A 22,684-nucleotide genomic window follows, 5' to 3' on the forward strand; every position below is an offset into this window, starting at 1 on the left:
AGTGTTTACACTGGCAACACCTTAGCAACCATTTCAAATAACCTAGCAACATCCTAGCATGCACTGGTATTTCCTGAAGGAAATGCTTTTCTAGTTATATTTGATCATTGTATATTGTCTTCACATGATTGTTTTATGATTTACTGTTTACACGGTGATCATTATATTTCATTATATCCTGGGTGTATAGGCAATTCCTTTCTGAATATGCATCCACCACTATGTAGTGTAATGAATGTTCATTTTCACATTGTATATTTAAAATTCTGAAAGATTACATTATACTATTACATTATAGTATTTTTACAGAGGAGGCACCGCGCTATTGAATTTATTATCTTTCACCATTCCACCACTGAGAGCTCCGGATCCTGTTGCGCCCATAAACTTTGCTCCACTGTTTTATAGCCCATGCTTACTGTAACCTGGTACTGTGCACACCCGTTAAGAAGGGGTTACATACGTCATGTGTGCCGTTATTCAGAATTAATAGCCACCCACCAGCCAATCAGAAAAACAGTATTTCTTCTCTCCAGGTGATAACTGAAATTAATTCTGTAAAAGTAAATTAAAGGTTTTGGCCACTTGATGTCACCAAAAACAAGACCGTGTTGTAACTCTATTCTAGATGCCCCACATCTTTGCCCATAGAGGCCACTATGTCAATGTGCTGAGATGAGATCCATTAAAATATTAATTAAGACGGGTATCGGAATTAATAGCCCGACACGTATTGTTGTTTTAGGAAATACAGAGCAGGAAAACAACAGAAATCTTCACTAAAATATAGATATAATACATACTTTTATTTGCTTTCACAAGGGCTGTCAAAAAAATGGCCATACAGCCCATATAAACTGACTGTAATAAAAATAACTGAACTAGAAAAACAAATTCTTGCCATTTTCCTCCTTTTTGTTAATTGCGAGTGGTAAAATAACAATAAAATACAATGTATGAAAACATAATGCAATATGTTAATAGAAATGTCAGAGTGATAACTAGATGCTAGTCATACCTTTTTACACACCAAAAGTGACTCAATTTTACACAGAAAGAGATGTGATACAGTTCACAAGCTTTTCTTAAAAAAAGCATCAAACTTATAACATGATTTTTTTCAGTGCATCAAAAAGCAGATAAAGAGGTAGGAAGGAAAGAAATGAGAAGTGTTGTTGGAACAAACCAATGACAATTCAAAATATTTGCAGGTAAGTGATGTATGACTTTTCATATTATCTAGCCATTAAAATGTACAGTTAGATAGGCCATACGCTGTGAGAAAGGATCTCTTTTTAAGAGAGCAGTTACGACAGCAGCAGAGATATGCATTCCAGATGACCATTTCAAATCATTACATTCAATATTGAAACAGCATAAAGAAAATGTAGGCAATATTTCCCTACCAAAACAAAAAAAACACATATTTAAAAAAGGACAAAAAGGTTGCAAGTTGTTAAAGATCAAATTAAATTAAATTGTATATCTATTGTCTTCTCAATAACACTATTCGTAGGTAACGTCGCCTGTGCATTACTACATTATTAACTGCAATGGTGTATTTGAGAAAAAATAATCCTACATGGCTGCTGATCTTCCTACCTGCTCGTACAAATCTGTAACTCTATAACGCTAAATGTTTCTCTCACAGTACTCTCTCCTATACAGAGTTCTCACTTCTTTAATTGGTTTGGGGCCAACAGTTATCAGTTATGGTGGCAAATGGCTGGATATCATAAGCCCTTGGTATTGTTGCTGAATTTTTATGGATTTGCTCCAGGACTTTTGCCTGAACCACATCAATGTAAATCAGACAATCTTATTAAAACAAAAAAGTAATTACAGTCTCAGTTTAGGAAAGTGGAACAGATAGGCTAATCCAGTGAGAAGAAAATAGCTAAATCCCACTTAACTCCCAGATTTAACATGCTGACTTGATGGACCCAAATCACAAAGGTGCATACTTTCAGGTACACAAGGTCCAGCTTTAAACTCTGAACAATGTCTGCATTGGATTGGTGATAATACTGCCAACACAAACATAATTCATTGTCATTTCATACCCAATGGAATACTTTCTTAAAAAAAAAAAAATACACATTAAGTACATTGATATACCGGTATGTTGTGTACACCTGGTGATTTGTGACTACAAATTATCAGCCCTGGTAAATTTAATAAAGAAGGTTAAATGTGACATCAAATCACTTATGACTGCTTGCAAACACTAAGGACCTACAAAACCATCGTCTTTTCTTCTCTGCTCTGTCATAAAAAACAAAAAATCCCTCTCTGTTTCTTTCTCTGTTCTGTCTCAAAAGAACTCTCTGTTTCTTTCTCTGTTCTGTCACAAAAAAAACCTCTCTGTTTCTTTCTCTGTTCTGTCACAAACAAATTTTGTTTCTTTCTGTTCTGTCACAAAAAACCTATCTGTTCTGTCACAAAAAAAATGTTAGGAAAAGCATCAACATCCTTAACCATCCAAAGATCTGTAACTTAAGATGCATATACACCCAAACAGGCCATCACATTCTCTAGTAAGTTTATCAAATTGTCATAGACACTAATATTATAATGATACACAACGTAAACCCAACAGAAATGGACTTGTGGTTGGAAGAGAAACCCTGAATAGAAAACACCAGATCAGGATCAGAGGTTGAAATCAAAAGAAGTCCATTTGGCTAACATAACAGGCATTTATGAATATGAATACAACTTTCAATCAATTCTGTGCAATCAGCATATCTCTGGTAAATGATTATGTTCATACCTAGCTATGTATTTGTTTAAATGTTCTTAATTGTTAAATGTTTCATATAAATATTATATAAGACTCCATTTTTGAAAGGCTAACTTTCAAAATATCCATTTCCTCACAATGAGTGCCTTCCAGTGAAGGATGGCTACATGAGCATTAACATTATTTTTACTGCTTTCATAATGGAAATTTGTCCATAAAAACAGACAGAATTGTTCTTTGGCAAAAACTGTTGTCGCAGTTCAACTAACAGACACATTGTTTTGTGTCTTCTTCACATCTTATCGAGTTGAGTGTGATAGGTAACCAGCAGTGAGCCTGTTTTAAGGATCCAATCTGGACGGTGCTTCCAATCATGGACTCCTAAAATAGAAAAAAAAGTATGTTATTACAATGATTATAATACAAGAATATGTGATGGTATTCTACTCATGCTCAGATATATAGAATGACCCTCACAGGTATTTTGAGTACACTTACTATATATGTTCCTGACAGCTTAGCCCAGTCTAAAGTCATGCACCAATGTAATTCATGTGGCAGCTGTGCTATGTTGATAAATATAGATGATGAAGTTATATATAGTTCTTTTGCTAGCAACAGGCTACCATTTAAGTTCAGAAAACATAGAGAAAGATAGGATGGCAGACCCTGTAACACTATGCATTGCTATATAAAGAACATTGAAAGTACACTGTGAGCTGTACAATGGAGATGGATTGTCTCTCACAAGGTGCTAACAACATTTTAGATATTTCTGACTTTTTTTTTAACTCAATTTAATCTGCTGTTGGCCATCCATCTGTCATGAAGTGGTTTATATATTTATTCTCCTTTCAAACAGGATTTGTGAAGTGGTCTCTAAATGTGGCCTAGGGATTAGAGACACGTGGCATGTTTCTAGGGTCTGGCTGTCAGTCCATAAAGCCTTTTTTCAAAGGCAGCTAGAACTCCTGCCAATAAACCTAACTGTAGAGGGATTTTAGGGTAATGCACATCCTCATCATTTAGTACACACATCTGCCACAGTAATTTGGTACAAGAGAGTTTCCCCTTTTCCCCGTTACCTCCATATTGATAACGAAAATAAGGTTTTTCTATTAACCTGTCCAATGCTTCAAAAACAAAGTAAGTACTCTGAAGTGAATCATTTTGTAAATGTCAGAGACTAAAGAGATATTTCAACATTTCCACATTTTTACTATGCAGACAACTATATATCCAGGGGTCAAGAGGTCAAAAAAACGCATTCACCAAGCTTCCTGTGTGTCTTTCCTGCAGTCTCCGTTCTCGTCCTCATCCCCACTGGAGCCGTTGCGGTTCCTGAGTCCGACACGGCAGTGCATCCCCACCAGGCGGTGGTGGATGGCGGCGTGCAGCCGCGAGATGTCCCTCGCCCCAGCCTGGATGAGGAAGACTCGGATGGCGTGGCTCTCCAGGTCTGTGGCGGTCACCTGGAGGTTGCGTCTCGCGGGCCTCTTCAGCCGAGTGTGTGGCCAGAGCTTGGTGTTGAGGATCAACTTCAGACTGCCCTGGTGTCTCATGACTGTGGGGTAGAGTGAAGGAGTGGGTGAACATTCTGAATAAAAACATCTGCCTTGCTTTACATATTGTCATACACACAGTGGCTGGAGGGATAAGACTGCAGTGCCTTCTGGGTATGAGAACTTCTACCACATCTTGTATGTAAAGTAAAATCTGATATTTTGAACACATGCAACAACACACATACACATGCCAGCCTCTCACCTATCCTGGACTGGAGCTCGCCTCGGTTTCCTGTTGCCAGGTCATTAAGCCGCAGGATGCCCCTTCCTCTCTCGCTCCACGACTGTGTGCCCCTCTCCAACACAAACAGCTTGCAGGACAGCTGGAAGACCAAAGAATGGCAGGATTAAGAATGCTTTACCTGAGCTTTTGGGAGAGGTAGGCAGGAACGTTGTTTTCTTGCAACCACATGCAATAAATCAACTACTTCATTTTTACATTGTTACCTTCTAAATCAGGAGTGAGATTATCATCAAATGTCAAAAGTTGACTACTCTGAATTTGTGAGCTGTGCAGCAGCTTTATTTCATTTAATTTTTATTTAATTGGTCAGAGAAGGCAATCACTATGACTATATCGCTATCAGAACCAGTTGAGTCCAATCTCACCTGGACAACGTTGCTCTCCCGCTCCTCGCCCGTGATCACCTGCACCTGTTTTAGCAAACAGTGCCTCCTGCAGGAAGCAGTGGTGGCTGCAGCGGATTCCCACAGAGAGCGTTTTACTGTTGCTGTGAAGAGGCACACAAGCACAGATTCAGTATAGCTGTAAATTGAAAATCATTTGACGACTATCATAACCTGTTCAATTTATGGAAAATGTGATTTTGCATGTGAACAAGACCTTCAATATGATAGTCACACACAGAGATACTTCTGCTTAAAATGCTGTGTAAAATACAATTAAAAATAGGTCAAATCGATTATCAATTTCACCAGTTATATTAATAATATGATCTCAATTGAAGTAAAGTTTCCAGGCTTTCATGGATGCACTGCCTGAATCTGTAGTACTGTTTTTTTACCAGTAGGAGGCCCCACAACACTGTGAGGACTAAGATATGCCATTGCCAATTTTGTGCCTATTTTAGGAAATGTCCTAAATCTGTAGTACTGTATATGATATCAAATGTAAGGACTTATTTACAGTTGTGGGATGTGTCCGGACTTGATGATTCTGAATCTGAAGAACTGCTATCAGAGTCAGACACCTCTTCACTGTACGGACTTTTCAGTGGATTCTGAAAACGAGAAGGAAAAAGGAAAACAAATGAGTCACAAATACAAATGTGATGCCAAACATTCCCTTTCCTCACCCGTGATAACACAAAGCCAATACTCACCAGCACCCTTTCACTCATGTTCTCTCCAAACACAAACTGGATGCTGCTCTGGTTGGGTCTTTCCAGTTTCACGTGACTGCTAAATCAATCAGAGGGCAAGTCAGTCCGTGTCTCCGAAATACAACACAACACATGACCATGACTGATTCTAGAATGATCCAGAACAATGCCATTTGGTTTCTATTATCTGAATGCGAAATATCAGACTCAGGATTTGGACTTGGACTGAACCATGGTGGTTCAAATGCATTGCAGTTTCATAAATGACATTTCATGAATGAAAAGAGAATGTACATAATTAATAGCCCACTGTAAAAACCTGCGTTACTGTGATCATTACAGTTCTTCTCAATTGCTAAAACACACAAAACAATTTCTAAAGCCTTGCTCTATTTTCTTAAAACATTAAACACAAAACCTCATCTTCAAGCACTATTTACAAAAACTCTGACTTCTCGTACAAAATCAAACTTTCGCCTCGAAACAGTTCTACCTGGGCTCAAAATCAAACTTTTGCCTCAAAACAGATTTACCAGTGCTCAAAACCAAAAACTTCTCTCAAATAAAAAAAGTGATTAAAATGATATACACTATTAAGCAGTCAGTAAACAATACACCAAAATATATAAAACACATTGTTCAAAACATAATAGTTCTCAGGGAAGTACATTTTTAATCTCAAAACAAGTTTCCTATTTTTCCATCATAGTCTTTTGATGAATGAAAACATGTTCTACCATAGTAGCTCAAAATTGATCCGAAATTACTACTTTGCTTTGCTCTTTGCCATTTTTTTTGTTCTTCCTCCTCCTTGTACCCCTATTTTTACAGTACTGTACCCTGCATCTCACAAATGTGTCCTTTGTCTCTGTGATAACTGTAATTCTTGTTCTTTGTTGATATGAACCTGCAACCAGTCAAAATCTATTGAGCAGTCAGTACTGTAAACAAATGGAAATCACAATGTTCAGGGTCATACAATTTGTTTATTGTACAGTATACAGCCTACAATGCACTGTACTACAGTATCCAATAAAAATTCTCTTTCTTGCCCTCCTCCTCTTCCTCCTCGTCCCCCACCTCGCACACGCACTCATCCTCATTCTCTCACATAGTTTCTTCTATCCATTCTCAGACTCTCTAATTCCCACCTCCAACAACCAGGTTGCGCCCTGAACTGGCTTATATTAGATGTGTCACATCATTTGAAACAAGTGAAATCAATTTTGAGTGGTTGTGTTTAATCAATGACATGTCTGCTCTATTTGTATTTTGTATATAACATGTAAGTGAGATCTGCAAATTGTGTTTTACCATGCGAAATAGTTTAAGGTATTGACAACAGACTGAACAATTAGCTAAATGAGTTCAGGCAACTGAGAACTTTGTTCAGCCAATGAGTTTTAGTGTTTTATCAATTGAGAAAAAAAACTGTAAGCATGCTCTCCTTCTCACCTATCAGTTGGACATGATGACAGTTGATCAAAGGCACTAGAAGACGTCTGCTGGTCAATACTGACTGTGTCCAGGTCATCTGCAGAATTCAGGCTCCCCTGAGACACCACATACAAGAAGGATGTACTGTAACAGGCCTTTCTAAATGCATATTATCAATTTATTGCAGCAGGACATCAGGGATGGCTGACAGGATGTAGGGCCCACTGTATGTAATAAATGACGAGGAGCAGTGAGTTTAATACACTTGCAATGTGTATCAAATACACCTATAATATAATATAATATGTTTCAGTGATTAAAACGTAATTTCAGTGTGGTGGTGTGACTAGCTTATGTATTTTTAAAAAGTGATTCACCGAGAGTAAATGAGGAAGCTGTGAGGATTACTGAAGAGAGACGAGCCACAGATTAGCACCTCTTAAAGAAACATTCTAGAATTGGAACAGCAGTTTGATTTTACTTCAAACCAGTGGCAAAAACCTTCCCACAACCTCAGCCAGCACCCACCTAATATGCTGGATAGTCCGCCTACAGAGACATTATAGATAATCTGTTGAGATTTAAGTTCAGTATGTATAATTGCTTTTGCACAATTACTGAACATCTCCTTAATAAATAAACTCTACCCCTAATCTTGACTTTAACCATAAATTTGAGTTAACATAATGTTAACAGATAGTCTAAAGGGGACTATCCAAGTTAAGTGTGACCGCATGTTGTTGTACACACCAGAATAGCAGTTGGGAGCTGGATGGGGTTTTACCAAAGAAACTTTACAGTGGAAAGTTTAAAGAAAAAAACAGATTGCATAGTTCAAGTATGTAAAGAATACACTACGGAAAACAAATCTAGTAAAATGTTGCCAACTCGGCGAGTGAGTGTTGTTCCAGTACCTGGAGATGCTGTCGGTCTCTCCTGGGTTTAGGAGCCAGCAGGACAGCAGGCCTCAGCAGGGTCCTCTTTACTCTGATGCATGGAGCACCGACAGAGGCTGTGGAGGAAGAGAGAACAGGTTGGCACTGACACCCAGGGTGAAACTGACACCACAAAATGTTTTATTTTTAGTATACTCCGTATACAAGAAATAATCTTTACCCATGTCAGATGAGACTTTGTTAGCATTGCAAAGGCTTGAAGGCATGAACACATTTGATCTTGAGACTATGAGAAAACAAAGCACAAACAAACATATGTGTCACTATAGTAGAATACCATAGCGTGTAGTGTACAAAATCCACAACATTTGTCACAAGTCACACATGAATACTACCAATAAAAGGTATTTATTTGTGTAAAATAATGTGATGGGTCTAGTCTCCGAATCCAAATCAAAAGTCTGAAAAGGACCTGAAATACTGTAATTAGGCCCCTGACCACTTGTCAGGTACATGATTGAAACCCTGTGAAAGAGCCCCACTCAATGAAGACTTCTGGGAAATGACTGTGCTGTAAGTTGCAGACCACTGTTAGGCTATACAGGTCAGGAGTCTGGGGGAAACGGCCAGAAGAGAGCTGAGCTCCCTGACTGATGAGTGCAGTGGGTGTGTTGGTGATTTGCAGTAAGCAGGTGAGGCCCGTCTTGACTGATACTTTGAAACAGACACCAGGCAGACGACAGAGATGGCCCCTACTGGAGATGGCATGACTGTATTGGCGCGTGCATGAGTGTGCACATACAGTATGTGTCCATGTACGTATACTGTGTGTGTGTGTGTGTGTCCATGAAAATGTGTGTGTGTGTGCGAGTGTATGTGTGTGTGTGTGTGTGAGTCCATGAAAATGTGTGTGTGTGTGTGCGAGTGTATGTGTGTGTGTGTGTGTGTGTGTGAGAGAGAGAGAGAGAGAACTCCCACTGTAACTCACAGGCATATGTGACCTGAATACCAACCATGCAAAATTGCACCTCGAACAGCTTAGACATTTTTTTTTTCTGGTCAAGCTAGACACATCCAGCCCCCTAAGCTCATGACTGGCCAGTGGGTGTAGGAACAATCTGGTGACTCAGACCTACTGACCTGGAGTCAGGCCTTTGCATACAGTATGAGCCACTCTGCCCTCAGGAGCCTTTCAGCAAATAAATGGCATGATCTACCCTGGCAACGAGAGAATAAGTGTTACAGTCTCAGCCGCAGCCTAAGCTTACCTGGCAGAGGTGGTGGGAAGGAGAAAGAACTGGACCAAACTGGTCTGTCTCTGTCTATGCTACCTGGCAGAGGAATAAAGAGAGAGGCTTAGAATGTTGCGCAATAACGAACACACCAAGGAGGCATGATGATACAACACAAGCAATAACTCATAAATTCTGTAATCTAGAGACAGTCCTGGTCTGGTGAGATAATTCTTAGGGACTTATGCAATCAATTGCATAACAAAACACCTTCTGGAAAGGTGCCAGCTAGGTGCCAGCGAAAGTACCTCTTCTGGATTGGCCGGGGTAGGTGAAGGATCGGACTCTTTTGCTTATAGTGGGTCCTGGGAAAAAATAGAAAAGAGCAGATTTAACATTGCGTCACATGATGGTGCGTGTGAATAATGTGGATTCATCAGTCAGCTTTAATCCCAGTTTGGAAAAAAGCTGTAGCGTTGTGTTTATGTTCCAAGGGACCTATATTATAGCCATTATATTCTATGAGTAAAGACATGGTTCAGTTTTATATTACATTTTAATGGAGCTAGAAGAGTTCAGTTGGGGATAAAGACAGAATTCTTACCATTTAGATCATCTTCTGCTCTTCTCTGTTGAAGAAAACAAAAACATTTACCAGCAAATAAAAATAATTACCCTGTTACATCATGACATATAATGAGGATTATATAATATAGGAAATAAAATAATGCCTGATCTAATTTAAATCTAAAACATTTTTTGTCATTTTTTGTCTGATCCCTCTCAGAAGTTTATTCTGTCCATGTTCTTTGACATTTATCAAACACATGTTTTGTCAACATCTCCAGCATAGTTTGGGAGATTACCTTCATTGATGCGAATCTCTGAAAGACGAACACAGGTGGTGACAGCACAGGCTTTTCTATGAAAAAAAAAAAAAACAGAAAAGTGCTTTCAGACATCACTCCTTTTTCGGTTACAGTCTAAACATTTTTACAGCAAAAGAAAAGAGAGTGACCCAATAAAAGCACCGAGATGGAGATGCAGAACATGAGAGAGATGTGTTGTGCTGCTGCTGCTGCCCTGTTCAAGTTCTCCACTTCCCTACAAACATGTTTTCCCCTCTGAGGGACCTAATCAAAACCATGACGAGATGCTTGATTCAATTACACACTGTGTGGCCAAGCCCCTGGGAAGCATCTGGCAGATCAGCAAAGCGCAGCACAGCACAGGATCAGAGCCAGCGTACCCACCCACCCATCCCTACACTTCAGCGCAGACCAGCCCTGAGCTGTATGCATGAATGGATGCCTTCAGACCCACGCGTTCTTATGCAATACCTCCAAAGCACACATGGGGCGTGTGGAGGAGAGGAGGAGATGGGGCATGGGGGGGTAGGTCTTCCGTGGGGCTTAAGGGCTGGGTGAGCGTCTGAGCAGACGGGGTTCCTGTAGCTGTTAGTCTCAGACCAGGGGGTGTCCCAGGCAGTGGGATCCAGGCCACAGACACAGAGGACTTGGCTCCAGGTCAAGCCCAGACCAGCTCATTACTGTCTACTGGGGCTAAAAATACACACGCATTGTGTCACTGGAGATGAGCACTCACTAACAAGTCATACAGCTACTTCTCCCTTTTGCAGTGTCAAGTTCTATATCCACCTTAATGTCTTAACACGATAAACTGATGGCAAAAGAAGAGCCTCATATTCAATGCCGCAATAATCCAATCTATACTGTAGACACCACCAAACAACAGGCAACATTTTGCATGGTTAGATCATGTGTTTCAGTCTAAAAGAAAATCTGTACGGTATTATCTGAAGTGTGGCTGAAAATGAAAAACAAACTTGTAATGGGGCGCCAGGGTGAATTGAACTGGAGGGGAAACATGCTCAGAGTGTTATTACCTCACTTTGTAATGTTCTATTGGGCCCTAGGAGAGCTCTAAGCATTTGTTCGGCTCAAGTAATAGTGACCAGGGGGAAAATAAAAGGCTACCACATGGCAGCTGGCATAGAAAATGCTTAGTAATGAATCATGCCAACCAAGCTTGTAAGGGCACAATGCCCTCAAACAGGAACATCCTTAAACAGGAAAACGTTGGGCTTTATATTTTCTAATGGTCATAAATCTACTGGGGTCCTTGGGTACTCTTGAGCACTCTTGTGCCCTTCAGCTGCATGAGATAAATTACGATCTGCGCATTCAATCTGGGCTTCCATCTGATGATGGCAGAGACGTGTCATTTTGAACCATTCTGGCAGAAAAATACGCATGAACTCACTTACTCATGTTTCTTACGCATGTACGTGAGAGAACCGCGTCGACCCCATTTTGCATTTTTCACACTGAGGGAGCAAGAATCTCAGGATGACTGTCCCCATTGACGCTCTCAAGAGAGAATCGTCTTGTGTCATTGGCTGGGGTCATCTCGCACGTCCCCTCGGCCCAATGAAACCCCGGTTCTGCACATGCTGTCCAGAATGTGATTGCTGAGCTCGTAACTCTCGGGGCTGGGTGCAGGAAGCATACATGTGCTGACTGCTGACAGTCAAAGGGAATACAAAAAGCGTGTTGTTTGAACCGAGCTCCTAGGCGATTGCGTAATGTGCACAACAATACAATTGACGGCCATGTTGGGCACCACCTCCAGTTATAACTGGACACATCAAGACATATTTAGCACAGCATTCACCTCTCCAGCAAAGATCACACGGTGCTCTCAGGACAGGAAAAGCACCGCTGAAATAAGACAGATGTTGGAGCAAACATGCATTGCATTAAGCTGTTATGTAACATAAGCTCTGAGAGAGAATGGGTTGGCATGAAACAGACCCTGCCACTCCAGATAACCAGCCATCTGCCAACTGTAGTCATCATGAAATGCGGATCTTAACTGAAAACATGGATCTTAATCAAATTCCATTTGATAGGACTACCAGACAGGAAGTCAGAAGGGGAATGTTATAACATGGGTGATCCCTAACACATAAAAAGAAGAAGCAGAACTTCATTCAGAAGATGAACTTAATTGTGTCCCAGTCATTTGAGACCACACATTTGGACAGACACAAAACACGTCTGGCGCCAGGCACGTCCTTTTATGCCATTTGCCAATTTGACCCTGGAGAACACGTCAGAAAATAGAACAAGCATATCTCTCTCCCGTTGCCCTGCTGTAATACGGTCTGCCTGCTGCTGCTTCTGCTGCTCTAGGCTGCCTGCGTGAAATGTGTTGAGTCATACAGCCCCATTTGCATCCAGGGCCCTAAACCAATGCCTACGTGACGGGAGATTATGAACCGACGCAGGGACAGCATTCCCATCCAGGCACGCAGGCGGTCGGGCACATTGCGCCGATGCCCTTCCAGACTCAACTGCTCTCAGCTGGTTTGGGACGGAGCCGTCACTGTCTCTCTGGCTCGCTCTGCGGGCACTCGTGGGAGGATTATGGGATGTTTAAGAAGAGAGCGGCTCCAAACCACTGAGATCGAAACACACAAACACAAGAGACGTTATTTACTTCTGATTATGGGATGTTTAAGAAGAGAGCGGCTCCAAACCGCTGAGATCGAAACACACAAACACACAAGAGACGTTATTTACTTCTGTCGCCAGCTCCTCAGAAAGGCTTGCTTTAATTGACTGGTGAAAAAAAAATAATAACGTGGGTCTTCTGGAGAGATTTTAAAGGGGCCTGAGGGACTTCGTTCCAGTTTGTTCATGTTTCTCCTTCTCCCTCCAACCTCTTAGCAGCTTCATAAAGGAGCAGTGTGTTTGTGCTGCTATTCTGGCAAAGCCTAAATGCTCTGTAAACCCCCACAAGAGTCCACAAGACTCCACAAACCTCTGCCTTGACAGGAAGCCAACCTGCACAGGGACACACTCAATCCCACAAGCAGTCTGCGTGCGCACTCCCACACCTACGTACAATCTGGCAATCACACATGCACATATGCTAACACATTTGCCAACAACAACTTTCTCTCTCACACACACACGCACACACACACACACACACACACACACACACACACACACACACACACGTGCACCCTCTGCTGGCTTCTGTATGCTATGCTCACTTGGAGGGTGTGTCTAAATGTGTGTGTGTGTGTGTGTGTGTGTGTAGCGGAGGTGGGGGGAGCCCTGGCGGCTCAGACTAGGCAACTCTGGACCCAACCAGATCAGCCCAGGAGCCCTGGAGGAGGAGGGAAACGATCACAAAGCTGCCAGCAGCTGCCCAAACATCACTCTCTACGAACAATGCCAACGCCAAACCTTCCTGTAACAACCCTCAATAACACCTCCACCCACCCTTCTGGCTGAAAACACTCTGGAACCCCCCCCCCAATCCCACACACAGACACATTCGCTCACAGATCAGTCTTGGCCAGCCTGCTCGCGGTTGAAATAGAGGCAGCATTGAAACTGCAGCTGGCAATGGGACAGTGTGGTTTCAGAGCTCTGTGTAACATTTTTCACTGTCCTGACCAAACCAGCATGAAACAACAATGGTTTAGTCTTCAAATTGTGCCTGTGAGCACTCCGAATCGTGCTGTGTGTTTTGGAGCTAGTCTGCCGGGTCAGTGGGTATAACAAGTAAAGGTTGCTGCTTGTTCAGGATGGTCAGGCAGGCCACTGTCGGTCAGTCTCTCAGTCACAGATTCTTCTTGTCAGTTATAGCCCTTATAGAGCTATGTGTTTCTATGGGGAGGGTGGGGGCTCTCATCTGTGTAGAAAATAGAGAGAGAAAAGGGCCTCTAACAGTCTATTTTCAGTGTTGTTTCAGTCTAAAGGAATGCGGTGCTACTCAAAACCCACCCCCAGGCTCTACACACCATCACGCGTACTACACATCAAATTACTGGTATTGCCACTGATCCAGAAGAACCTGGAGTCATATCTCTCCCTACCATAAAACCATCCGTTTACTAGTGTTGGTTTAAGAAAAGGACTTTGCTCCTATCTATTTTTGCACTTTGTGGCAAACGAGGTGCTCATGAGAGGCCCATCTACTCAAAATAACAATGGTGAAGGAACAACTGTTGAACTTAAACACAAATCATTCCAGTGTTGGCAGTCACATAAATTCATCCTCATTGTTTTGTTGACATTATTACGTTCTCATTGTTTTGTTGATTCTGCATTCAGCATTGTACTTCTGCAGTTCTTCTGCATTCAGCATTGTACAGTTAATCATAATGTCTAACTATATGTTACATTGTATTCATAATTATGACCATATAATCTACTATAGAGCACAGTGGTTTAGTGTGAGTCTGAAGTGCTCACATTATTCCCCCATTTTTATTTTTCTCCTCAGAACACCCTCTCAACAGTCAGGTTGAGACAAGAAATACATCAGAGTTCAGGTTACGCCCTAATACCAAGGAGGATGCTCCTCTGCCACACAGTAGGACGACAGGGAGGGGGGGGGGGGGGCGTGGATCTCCAGGATGAGCCGTGAGGTACAAGCTCTGAGGCAGTCAAGGGTGTGTGTGTGTGTGTGTGTGTGTGTGTGTGTGTGTGTGTGTGTGTGTAGTGCTAGTCTAATCTTCCCTGATCTGGTCATGCTTTAATAGGATTCTGTGAGATTCAGCAGGTGAAACCATTTCTGATTCTAATCACCTGGCACATCGTGTCACCTGAGTGTAGGTAAAAGTATTGGGATTATTTGAAGGGCTGGCCTGCATAATAGTTATGGGTAGATTTTGCAAATCCACCCCAGATTCTTCCCACTTCTGGTGGAGACATGTGAACTGCAATGATGCCATGCTAGCACGAGACTAGTGCCCATATACAGATAGTCAGCACACAAGATAGATAGTCCTTGGGCTATTTTAACTCTTTTAACCTTGAGTAAGGGTGTTGTGTATGACACTAAAGTCTGGTGGAGCTCATGCGTTTAGTACTAGACTATTGAATTATGGGTGTCTAACATTGCCTGACCAAAGATCCGAAAGACAGGACAGACCAGATCTTGTAACCTCTTCAGCTGTAGGAACGTGAAGCTCACTGATCATATTCTCAGTCCCTGTGAGTACTGTGGCACAGCACTCCCAAGTGTAACAGTTAAAACCAGTAGAGCATAAGAATACTGCACACATCCTTGTTAATGTACTCTCATGGTATATTAACATGCACCCCCAACTGCATCAATTGTATGTGGAAGGTCTGGAAAACCCTTTTTCATTGTAAATCATCAAGAAACAATAGACCTACTGAACACAGAAGTATACTGATTACCAGAGATGTGCAAAAATATACCATAATTTGATAGACTGTAATTTGATACAAGAAAAAAGTTGCACAAGTATTCAAATAAAATATAGTGCAGCAACCAGGCATCTCACAAACATTCACACAACAGGCACATATTTGATAATTTGATAATATCTGATAGCTTTTCACTGCCTCAGAGCACGTTACAAGTCTCTTTTGAGAAGTTTGTATCTTGATACAGGGAGTGTTAAATGATCCAGCCATGTTAAAATGATCGTAGCCATGTCAAGAAGGCAAAAAAAAAAACATTCATCAAATCTCGTGTCATCCAATCAAAGAAAGTGACAAATTTGCACTTGCACCTGGACCCTTTCAGAATTTCACATGCAGATGAGAGGCCCAAGCAAAAATTTAGTTACTTCTACCAGTTTTTGTTAAGCGGTTCTTGTGGCCTGGAGTATAAATTACCCTTTACTGAATCGGAGAAGACAACCGGAATCATTCTCTCTCACTTGCCATGTAGGCTGGCTATCTTTACCGAGCACGGGCAAAGAGCTCAGCTCACTATTTATCTCCCAAAGATGCATTGAGATGTGACATCATCATCACACAGTTTTGGGGGAGGTATTTTCTGCATGTATGAAATACTCAACTCTATCCTATTTTTTAAAACAAATTACATTCTCAACAATTGTCATAAGGTAAAGCATTCCTACCCTCCCTCCGTGCCAATAAGGTCCATAAATGTAATTGTAAAGGCAGCAAACCAAACCTTTAATAAACATTGCTATACATTGCAAGACAGCATGTATTTTTGAAGCTCGACGGTTACCGTGCTGCCCTCATCTTTTAATTCAGCAGTTTACCTTTATTATTGTTGTAGGTGCTGTCGTCCTTCACAAATCCAGGAGCAGAGCGACTAAGACTAAGAGATTCAGAATCTCCGTGCGAGGCCTTTGAATGAGCAGTTCCTGAGAATCTCAGTCCAGATGAAACTGGATAGTGTCCACTTGAAGGCAAACTTGAGAACATTGTCATCAATGTCCAACATACCAAAGCTGGTGGTGACAGGTTAGTAGGCTACCTGGAAGGTCGTTCAGGTAACATGTTCTGACAGAGTGACGCTCTGAAAGGTTTTTAGCTTACGTGGTTATTCACTTTCAATTGACCAGTAAAGTATCAGAAAGAGCTGTTTGTGAATCCCAATTTTAAAAGAGAACCGATGTATTCGGAGGGCTACAACCCTCGAGTCTCGCAACGCGCAATAACTATAGCTCAGTAGGATGAATGAAGCTCTCTGCGCGAATGTTTACCCCAGTCCACGTTGCCAGATTTGTGAAGCGTGCAAGGTGGGCGGGGTGAGAGGCGTGGACACATCTGACATGCGCTAGCTATCCCTTGGACTGCACTGTGGCTTTACTCCATGAAAACATTTGCATTTACGTGACAAATGGCATGCAACACAAGATAATGTTTGGGTAAACATTTTCGTTGTTGAAACTGCTGCAATTTTAACAATGTTCATATTACAATTTTAATATTTTAATTTAATTAGAAGCTTACAAACTGTCTTAATACACGTTTGCAATCTTTGCGCGTTTTCCACAATGTAATTCCAGCAATGATAGCCAAGTATATAAATGGAATGTATGGTTATTATTATTATTATTATTATTATTATTGTTGTTGTTGATGTTGTTATTTTATAGTGATGATTATTTTTTAATATCAATAACTTCCTCAGTGATGTTGTCGAAACTAGTAGCTGAGCATTAGCCTACTTCATTTTCAGCTGCATTTTTAGTGACAATAAGCACAAGACTACTGTACATGCAAGTTTCTGTTAGGGGCTTTATCTGATATAGGAAGCATGCTTAGTCACGTGTCAGGCCTCAGCTGGTGGTGAAGTCATGACGGGGCTTGAGTGAAGCTTGCGGCTCCGGAACAGACTGGTTTCACGAGCATGCTCAGTGGGTTCGCATGGAATTTTCCACTGTGGCCTGCCCTGGTAATCAACATAGGGCAAAGGTTCCTCCACTGAAGACCACTGGTTGGTGTGACTGTGAAGGAATCTTGGCAGGTACCGTTTTGAAGTGAATTTATTTATTTTCTGTTGAAACTGGCACACAACTGTGTGTGTATCTGCCCCACATTCCCCTGGATCTGAATTTGTTTGTACTCCATGTTGGATTCTCTATTTGTGTTGTTAAAGTGTATAGATAAGCATAGATACTTTATTTGTCCCACATATATATATATATATATATATATATTGATAGATAGATAGATACTTTATACCTCCCAAAGGACATTTTGGCTTCCAGTAGCCTAGCTAACACATTACTTGACAAAATAAGGAAGCGCACATAAATAACTACAAAAACAATAATTATGAAATTGTAGCTGTGAGATGTTAGTCTATCCACCAGAAATCCACAGGGAACTGACACTCTAAAGGAGTGTGTCCCAGTGGAGGCACTGAAGGCTGTGGTTTACAGTTGCGGCTGAATTTGTTGGTATCTTTCCACAAGAAAAGAAAAACCCTAATTTTTCTCTCTGAAATAATTTGAAAATGACAAATATAATTGCTATTCATTATTGTCTAGTCCATGTCAAACGCAAGCCAGACTTCACTTTTGACTCTGCATGCAACAGAATTTTTTAGATAATAAAAAATCAAATAAAACGGTGGTAGGCTACCCTTTACCAATAGAGGATTGCACAACCTTTGGAGGCAATCACTTCCAAGAAATGTCTTCTGTAGCTCTTGAGGAACATGAAGCTGCTTGAAGATCTGAAAGCCTTTACGTGGCGCAATGTGGAAAGTAGGTTATTATCCCAGCACAACATTCTTATTTTGCACATCTCATTTTTTGAGCAATGCACCAAGGGGTGTGGCAATTAATGACCTAAGGAGGGGTCTGGCACGTTGTCTAAAAATCGCTATTGTAAACTACCTAAAACGCATTACGCCATTGACCAAGAGAAACCTGGTCAGAAGTCCATGGTGAGTTGTTTATATGTGTTATTTTAAAGGCAAAGATTTTCACCTTTACGAAGCCAATTTGATGGTAAACGAACTTGTAATAGGCGAATCGTTCACCTAGCATAGCTATACAGCATAGACATAGCGAGTGCTATTCCAAGAGCGGCACCCCACCAAATCTCGTGAGAATCGTGAAACATTATACCTCGTCAGTAGCCTGGCCTGGCCTTGCCTTCCTACATGCTTCCACTCGATTTTCATCTCCCTCCACGACTCTGTCTGGGATTCCGACCATTGGCCTCACTCGCAAAGAACAATTCGACCCCCAGCCAATCAGCGAGCAGGAGGCGGGAGTTGTGAGAGACGACGTCGAGATTCTGTGCTGTGTTTGAATTGTAGTCCTCGAGGAGTTGGCGATGGCGGAAGTTAATGAAGCAATTCAGTCCGTGCTGGCTACGCTTCCAAATATTTAGGAATTAAAGTCCGAACAAAAACGAGTGTTTAACACATTTTATTTCGGGCAAATATGTCGTGGCCCTACTCCCTACAGGGTTTGGAAAAAGTTTGATTTGTATCGCGCAGTAGCCTCGATATTAAATTACAGATACACATACAAATATGAACGAAGCGGCGTGTTTTCAATGGTCAAATCTCGCTTTGACAACTGTGATGATATTGTAATGCCGAGGCTATTCGCCCCATGTTGGACTTTCCCCTGTGTCTTCTGTTTTCCCAGTGTGTGCGCGAATGAGTGTCTCCCTCTCCCTCCTGTGTCATAGAATGTGCCAATGCTGTTCTGATGTGTTTTGATTGGGGGGAGGTGTCCCGGAGGGAATATTTAGGAGTTCAGATAGGTTAACGATTGATAAGGGGAGTGAATAGAATAGGGGGTTCTAAGACGTCTAGTAAGTTTAGTCAGAGTAGAAGTGGATTACGTGTGAGTGGGTTGTGTTGCGTTGTGTTGTTGGCCGATGAGTGTGAATGACGAGTGATTGAGACCGTGATATATCAGTAATCAGTTTGTTGCTTTGTAGTGGACACCTCCTGCTGCTCGTACCTTAGACTGTACATCCTTTAGAAAATAAAAATAAATTACTGGAGTTTTGGAACGATATCTCAGCCTCCCTGTCTCCTAACTCATCATCGGCGTTACAATATGTTATCTTCAACCTTACTGTCAAATAGTAATCTGCTATTCTTCCACTAACTCTTAAATTTGTATCGCAAAGCTGGCATCGGTCATTTACATCCATCTTGTTCGCTCTGTCTTGGTGGTGGGAAATGGTTGTTGTAGCCTATACAGCGCACGCAATTTCCAGAGAGCGTCGTAGCATAGCTTACTTCATGATCGAGCTGGCGCATAACATACGTCACGGCCAAACGTTAGTTATTGGGTGATACCTAGGGCTGTCACTTTTGTAAAAAAAATCCTGTTCGATTTTTGAGACAAGTGTTCATTGAATCGATTGTAAAATCGATTTTTCATGTCTAAAGACATTTCCATTTTCAACGCCAAATATAGGCCAATCCACAAAAAAGTAACAGGCATTAGGACGAACGTAAAGAGGGCGCTTGTAGACGCAAGCCAGCAATATTTCTGATGATTTATTGGCGTGAAGTTTCGTGCACAATGACAAACAGGAGTGCTACATTCTCGAAAAACAATAAGCCGAGCATACTGCCATTACATCAGTGACAAACATTACTGCAGGCTTCAACGTAGCTGTGTTTACGATTAGAAATGTCAAACAAACGTAGAACTCGATTGCACAGTTTGCATAGCCTACCGCTTTGTTCTTCTCCATAGTTTGATATACCAAAAATCCGAAGTACTTCCACATCGAACTCCTCAAGTTATTAGGGCCTATCACTAGTCTCTCTCATGTCGCACAGGTTGATCGCGTTGTCCTCCATTTTTGGCAAAATACGAGCAGCACAGCAGCTAATTGAAACAGCTGTTTCCGGTGCGTAAAATTGGTGGGAATTTTCTTTTTAGCTTTCGCAATTCTTACTTTCTGGCTGTGTAACACCCTACTTCTGGGCGGCTACTTGATAGTTTGTTGATTATCTGGCGATTACGCCGCTCCGTTAGGCATTTTTGTTATTTGTTTGTTTGTGTCTTGTGTGTGAAGCACTTTTGTTCCACTTTGTTATTTTCTATTTACACCCTGGTGCGTGAACTAGCTAATTGTTGCAATCAAAACTTCTGTTTGAGAACCTTTCTTGTTCAAATTGCACGCCTTCTCTCCAGAGACGTTGGTACACGTGTGCACTCACTCTGCCAAAACGCATCAGGCGGGAATGGAACCCCGGCCTCCCACTTACTAATCTGAGTACCCAGAAGTTCACATCATGCTGAAAGAACTTCTGGGCCAAAACATTCACAACCGGAAAACAGCTACTTTCAGAGACGCCCACGGATCTCACTTCCGTTGTGTTCATGGGCAAAAGTTCCTACTGAAACCAGTGCAAAATGGCTGCCGATACAAACGTAATTGAAGCATGTTTAGATTCGAGTTTTTAAGAAATTGAAGTTCGTAACAACAGTTGCTTTAAACCTCTGCAGAAGTTATATCTCATTTGCCTATAGCCTAAGCAAAGGCTAACCAGAGATGGCTACAAAGTCAAACTGAACGCCATCGTTTTGGTTGTTAGTTCGCTGTTGGCGGTATTTTCATGAAACACCCAGTACATGTGTGCATACTCACAAGGTCTGCCACCTCTCCGCTATTGGCTAGTGAAAAAAGCTTTGTTCGAAATCAGAGACATTCCCCCCGCCCTATTTTCCCCTGAATCCAGGCGTACTCCTCTAGACTACCCACATACTAAACCATGTCTGTGACCACTGCACTATCTACTTCCTCAAAGAGACTGGTGTTTGCAGGTAAACTTATAGTTTATAGGCCTGAGCGTCATATTCACAAAATTTCTGTTAACTAACAAACTGATTATGAAAATAAAACACAACTTTTCAATCTAAAACTTAATTTGAACATATATTAGTGCCGAAACCTTTCAGAATTCTTCACTTTCTGCTGACGAAAAAACTAATGTCCGCCATGTTTTTTGTGCACGTGAGCAACGTCTTTTTGTTGTTATGTCACAGGGTGTGAATAGCTTAGCTGTGTGGCCAAGGCTATTCGTACCAGGGGTGTAAATAGACACTCCATTATTTTTATTCAAACTGCAAACTAGATAAACGTTCCAAACAAGTACCCCCATGGTACAGGTGAAGCAATGACCAGACTAATAATCAGAATCGGGTGAGGGGTGGAGACAGACACAAGGAACAGAAACACATGGCTATGTAAACACAACAGCATGGTATAAGTAAACAAAGTATACCATAACCAATGATATCTCGGCAATAAAATGAAAACCCCAGACCAAACTTTCTGGACATAATGTGGATAGTACAAGCTAACTTTTGTAAAAAGTGTTTGTTGACCCATTTTAATATTTTTTTATTCAAGAATATTATAATCACGCATAACATAATTACGGTTCATTTTCGGTAAACATAGCATTTACATAAAATGTAATGCTGGAAAAGAACTTTAAAACATTTATCTGTGACTAGAATTGAGGGAGATTATTAATTTAATCATTAAGTCAAAGTCATAGCCCCCACACCCAATTTATTCAAACTCCATTAGGCCAAATCCCCCTTAATATTGACCCCAAACACATGCAATTTCAGTTTCATGGCTTTCTTATATGTCCGAATCAGCAAGTTTCATTCAAATCCGTGCCGATGCGGTCCAAAAGTGTGATGATTTTACACGTAATGACCCCAAGGAAGAAGTAAGAAATACATCCAAAAATAACCTTTTAACAAGACGTGAACAAAATAAAGTGTGCAAACTAAATTATAAAATGTCTGCTCAAAATAAAAAGTATAAGTTTAAGTATATACTCTGCATTTATCCCAATCCGTGAATTAGTGAAACACATTCAGCACACAGTGAGGTGAAGTACACACTAATCCCGGCGCATTGAGCTGCCTGCAACAACAGCGGCGCTCGGGGAGCAGTGAGGGGTTAGTATAGTATAAGTATATATACTTTTTTGATCCCGTGAGGGAAATTTGGTCTCTGCATTTAACCCAATCGGTGAATTAGTGAAACACAAACAGCACACAGTGAACACACAGTGAGGTGAAGCACACACTAATCCCGGCGCAGTGAGCTGCCTGCTTCAACGGCAACGCTCGGGGAGCAGTGAGAGGTTAGGTGCCTTGCTCAAGGGCACTTCAGCC

The 22,684-nt window shown here is 41.3% G+C and overlaps 1 protein-coding gene across 4 annotated transcripts; it reads right to left on the bottom strand.

The window, feature by feature from the left end:
• Window positions 1-787: 787 nt before the first annotated feature.
• On the bottom strand, window positions 788-16,772 carry LOC121698812 (ran-binding protein 3-like). 4 transcript variants are annotated; one of them, XM_042081218.1, is made up of 14 exons: window positions 16,307-16,772; window positions 10,083-10,138; window positions 9,821-9,845; window positions 9,525-9,581; window positions 9,253-9,315; window positions 8,205-8,270; window positions 8,003-8,100; window positions 7,107-7,204; window positions 5,652-5,727; window positions 5,456-5,549; window positions 4,918-5,039; window positions 4,511-4,631; window positions 4,016-4,307; window positions 788-3,124 (listed from the first exon to the last, which is right to left on the bottom strand). In XM_042081218.1, exons 1-14 carry the CDS (start codon window positions 16,476-16,478, stop codon window positions 3,115-3,117), a joined length of 1,350 nt encoding a protein of 449 aa, XP_041937152.1. In that variant the 5' UTR covers window positions 16,479-16,772; the 3' UTR covers window positions 788-3,114. The 4 variants fall into 4 exon arrangements, with proteins under 4 accessions (XP_041937152.1, XP_041937151.1, XP_041937154.1 ...); XM_042081217.1 differs by having other exon boundaries at window positions 5,652-5,730; window positions 16,307-16,771; XM_042081220.1 differs by lacking the exon at window positions 16,307-16,772 and adding an exon at window positions 10,248-10,387 and having other exon boundaries at window positions 5,652-5,730.
• Between the last annotated feature and the right edge of the window lie 5,912 nt (window positions 16,773-22,684).

The sequence above is a fragment of the Alosa sapidissima genome, chromosome 23 (assembly GCF_018492685.1).
Source record: "Alosa sapidissima isolate fAloSap1 chromosome 23, fAloSap1.pri, whole genome shotgun sequence".
NCBI lineage: Eukaryota > Metazoa > Chordata > Actinopteri > Clupeiformes > Clupeidae > Alosa > Alosa sapidissima.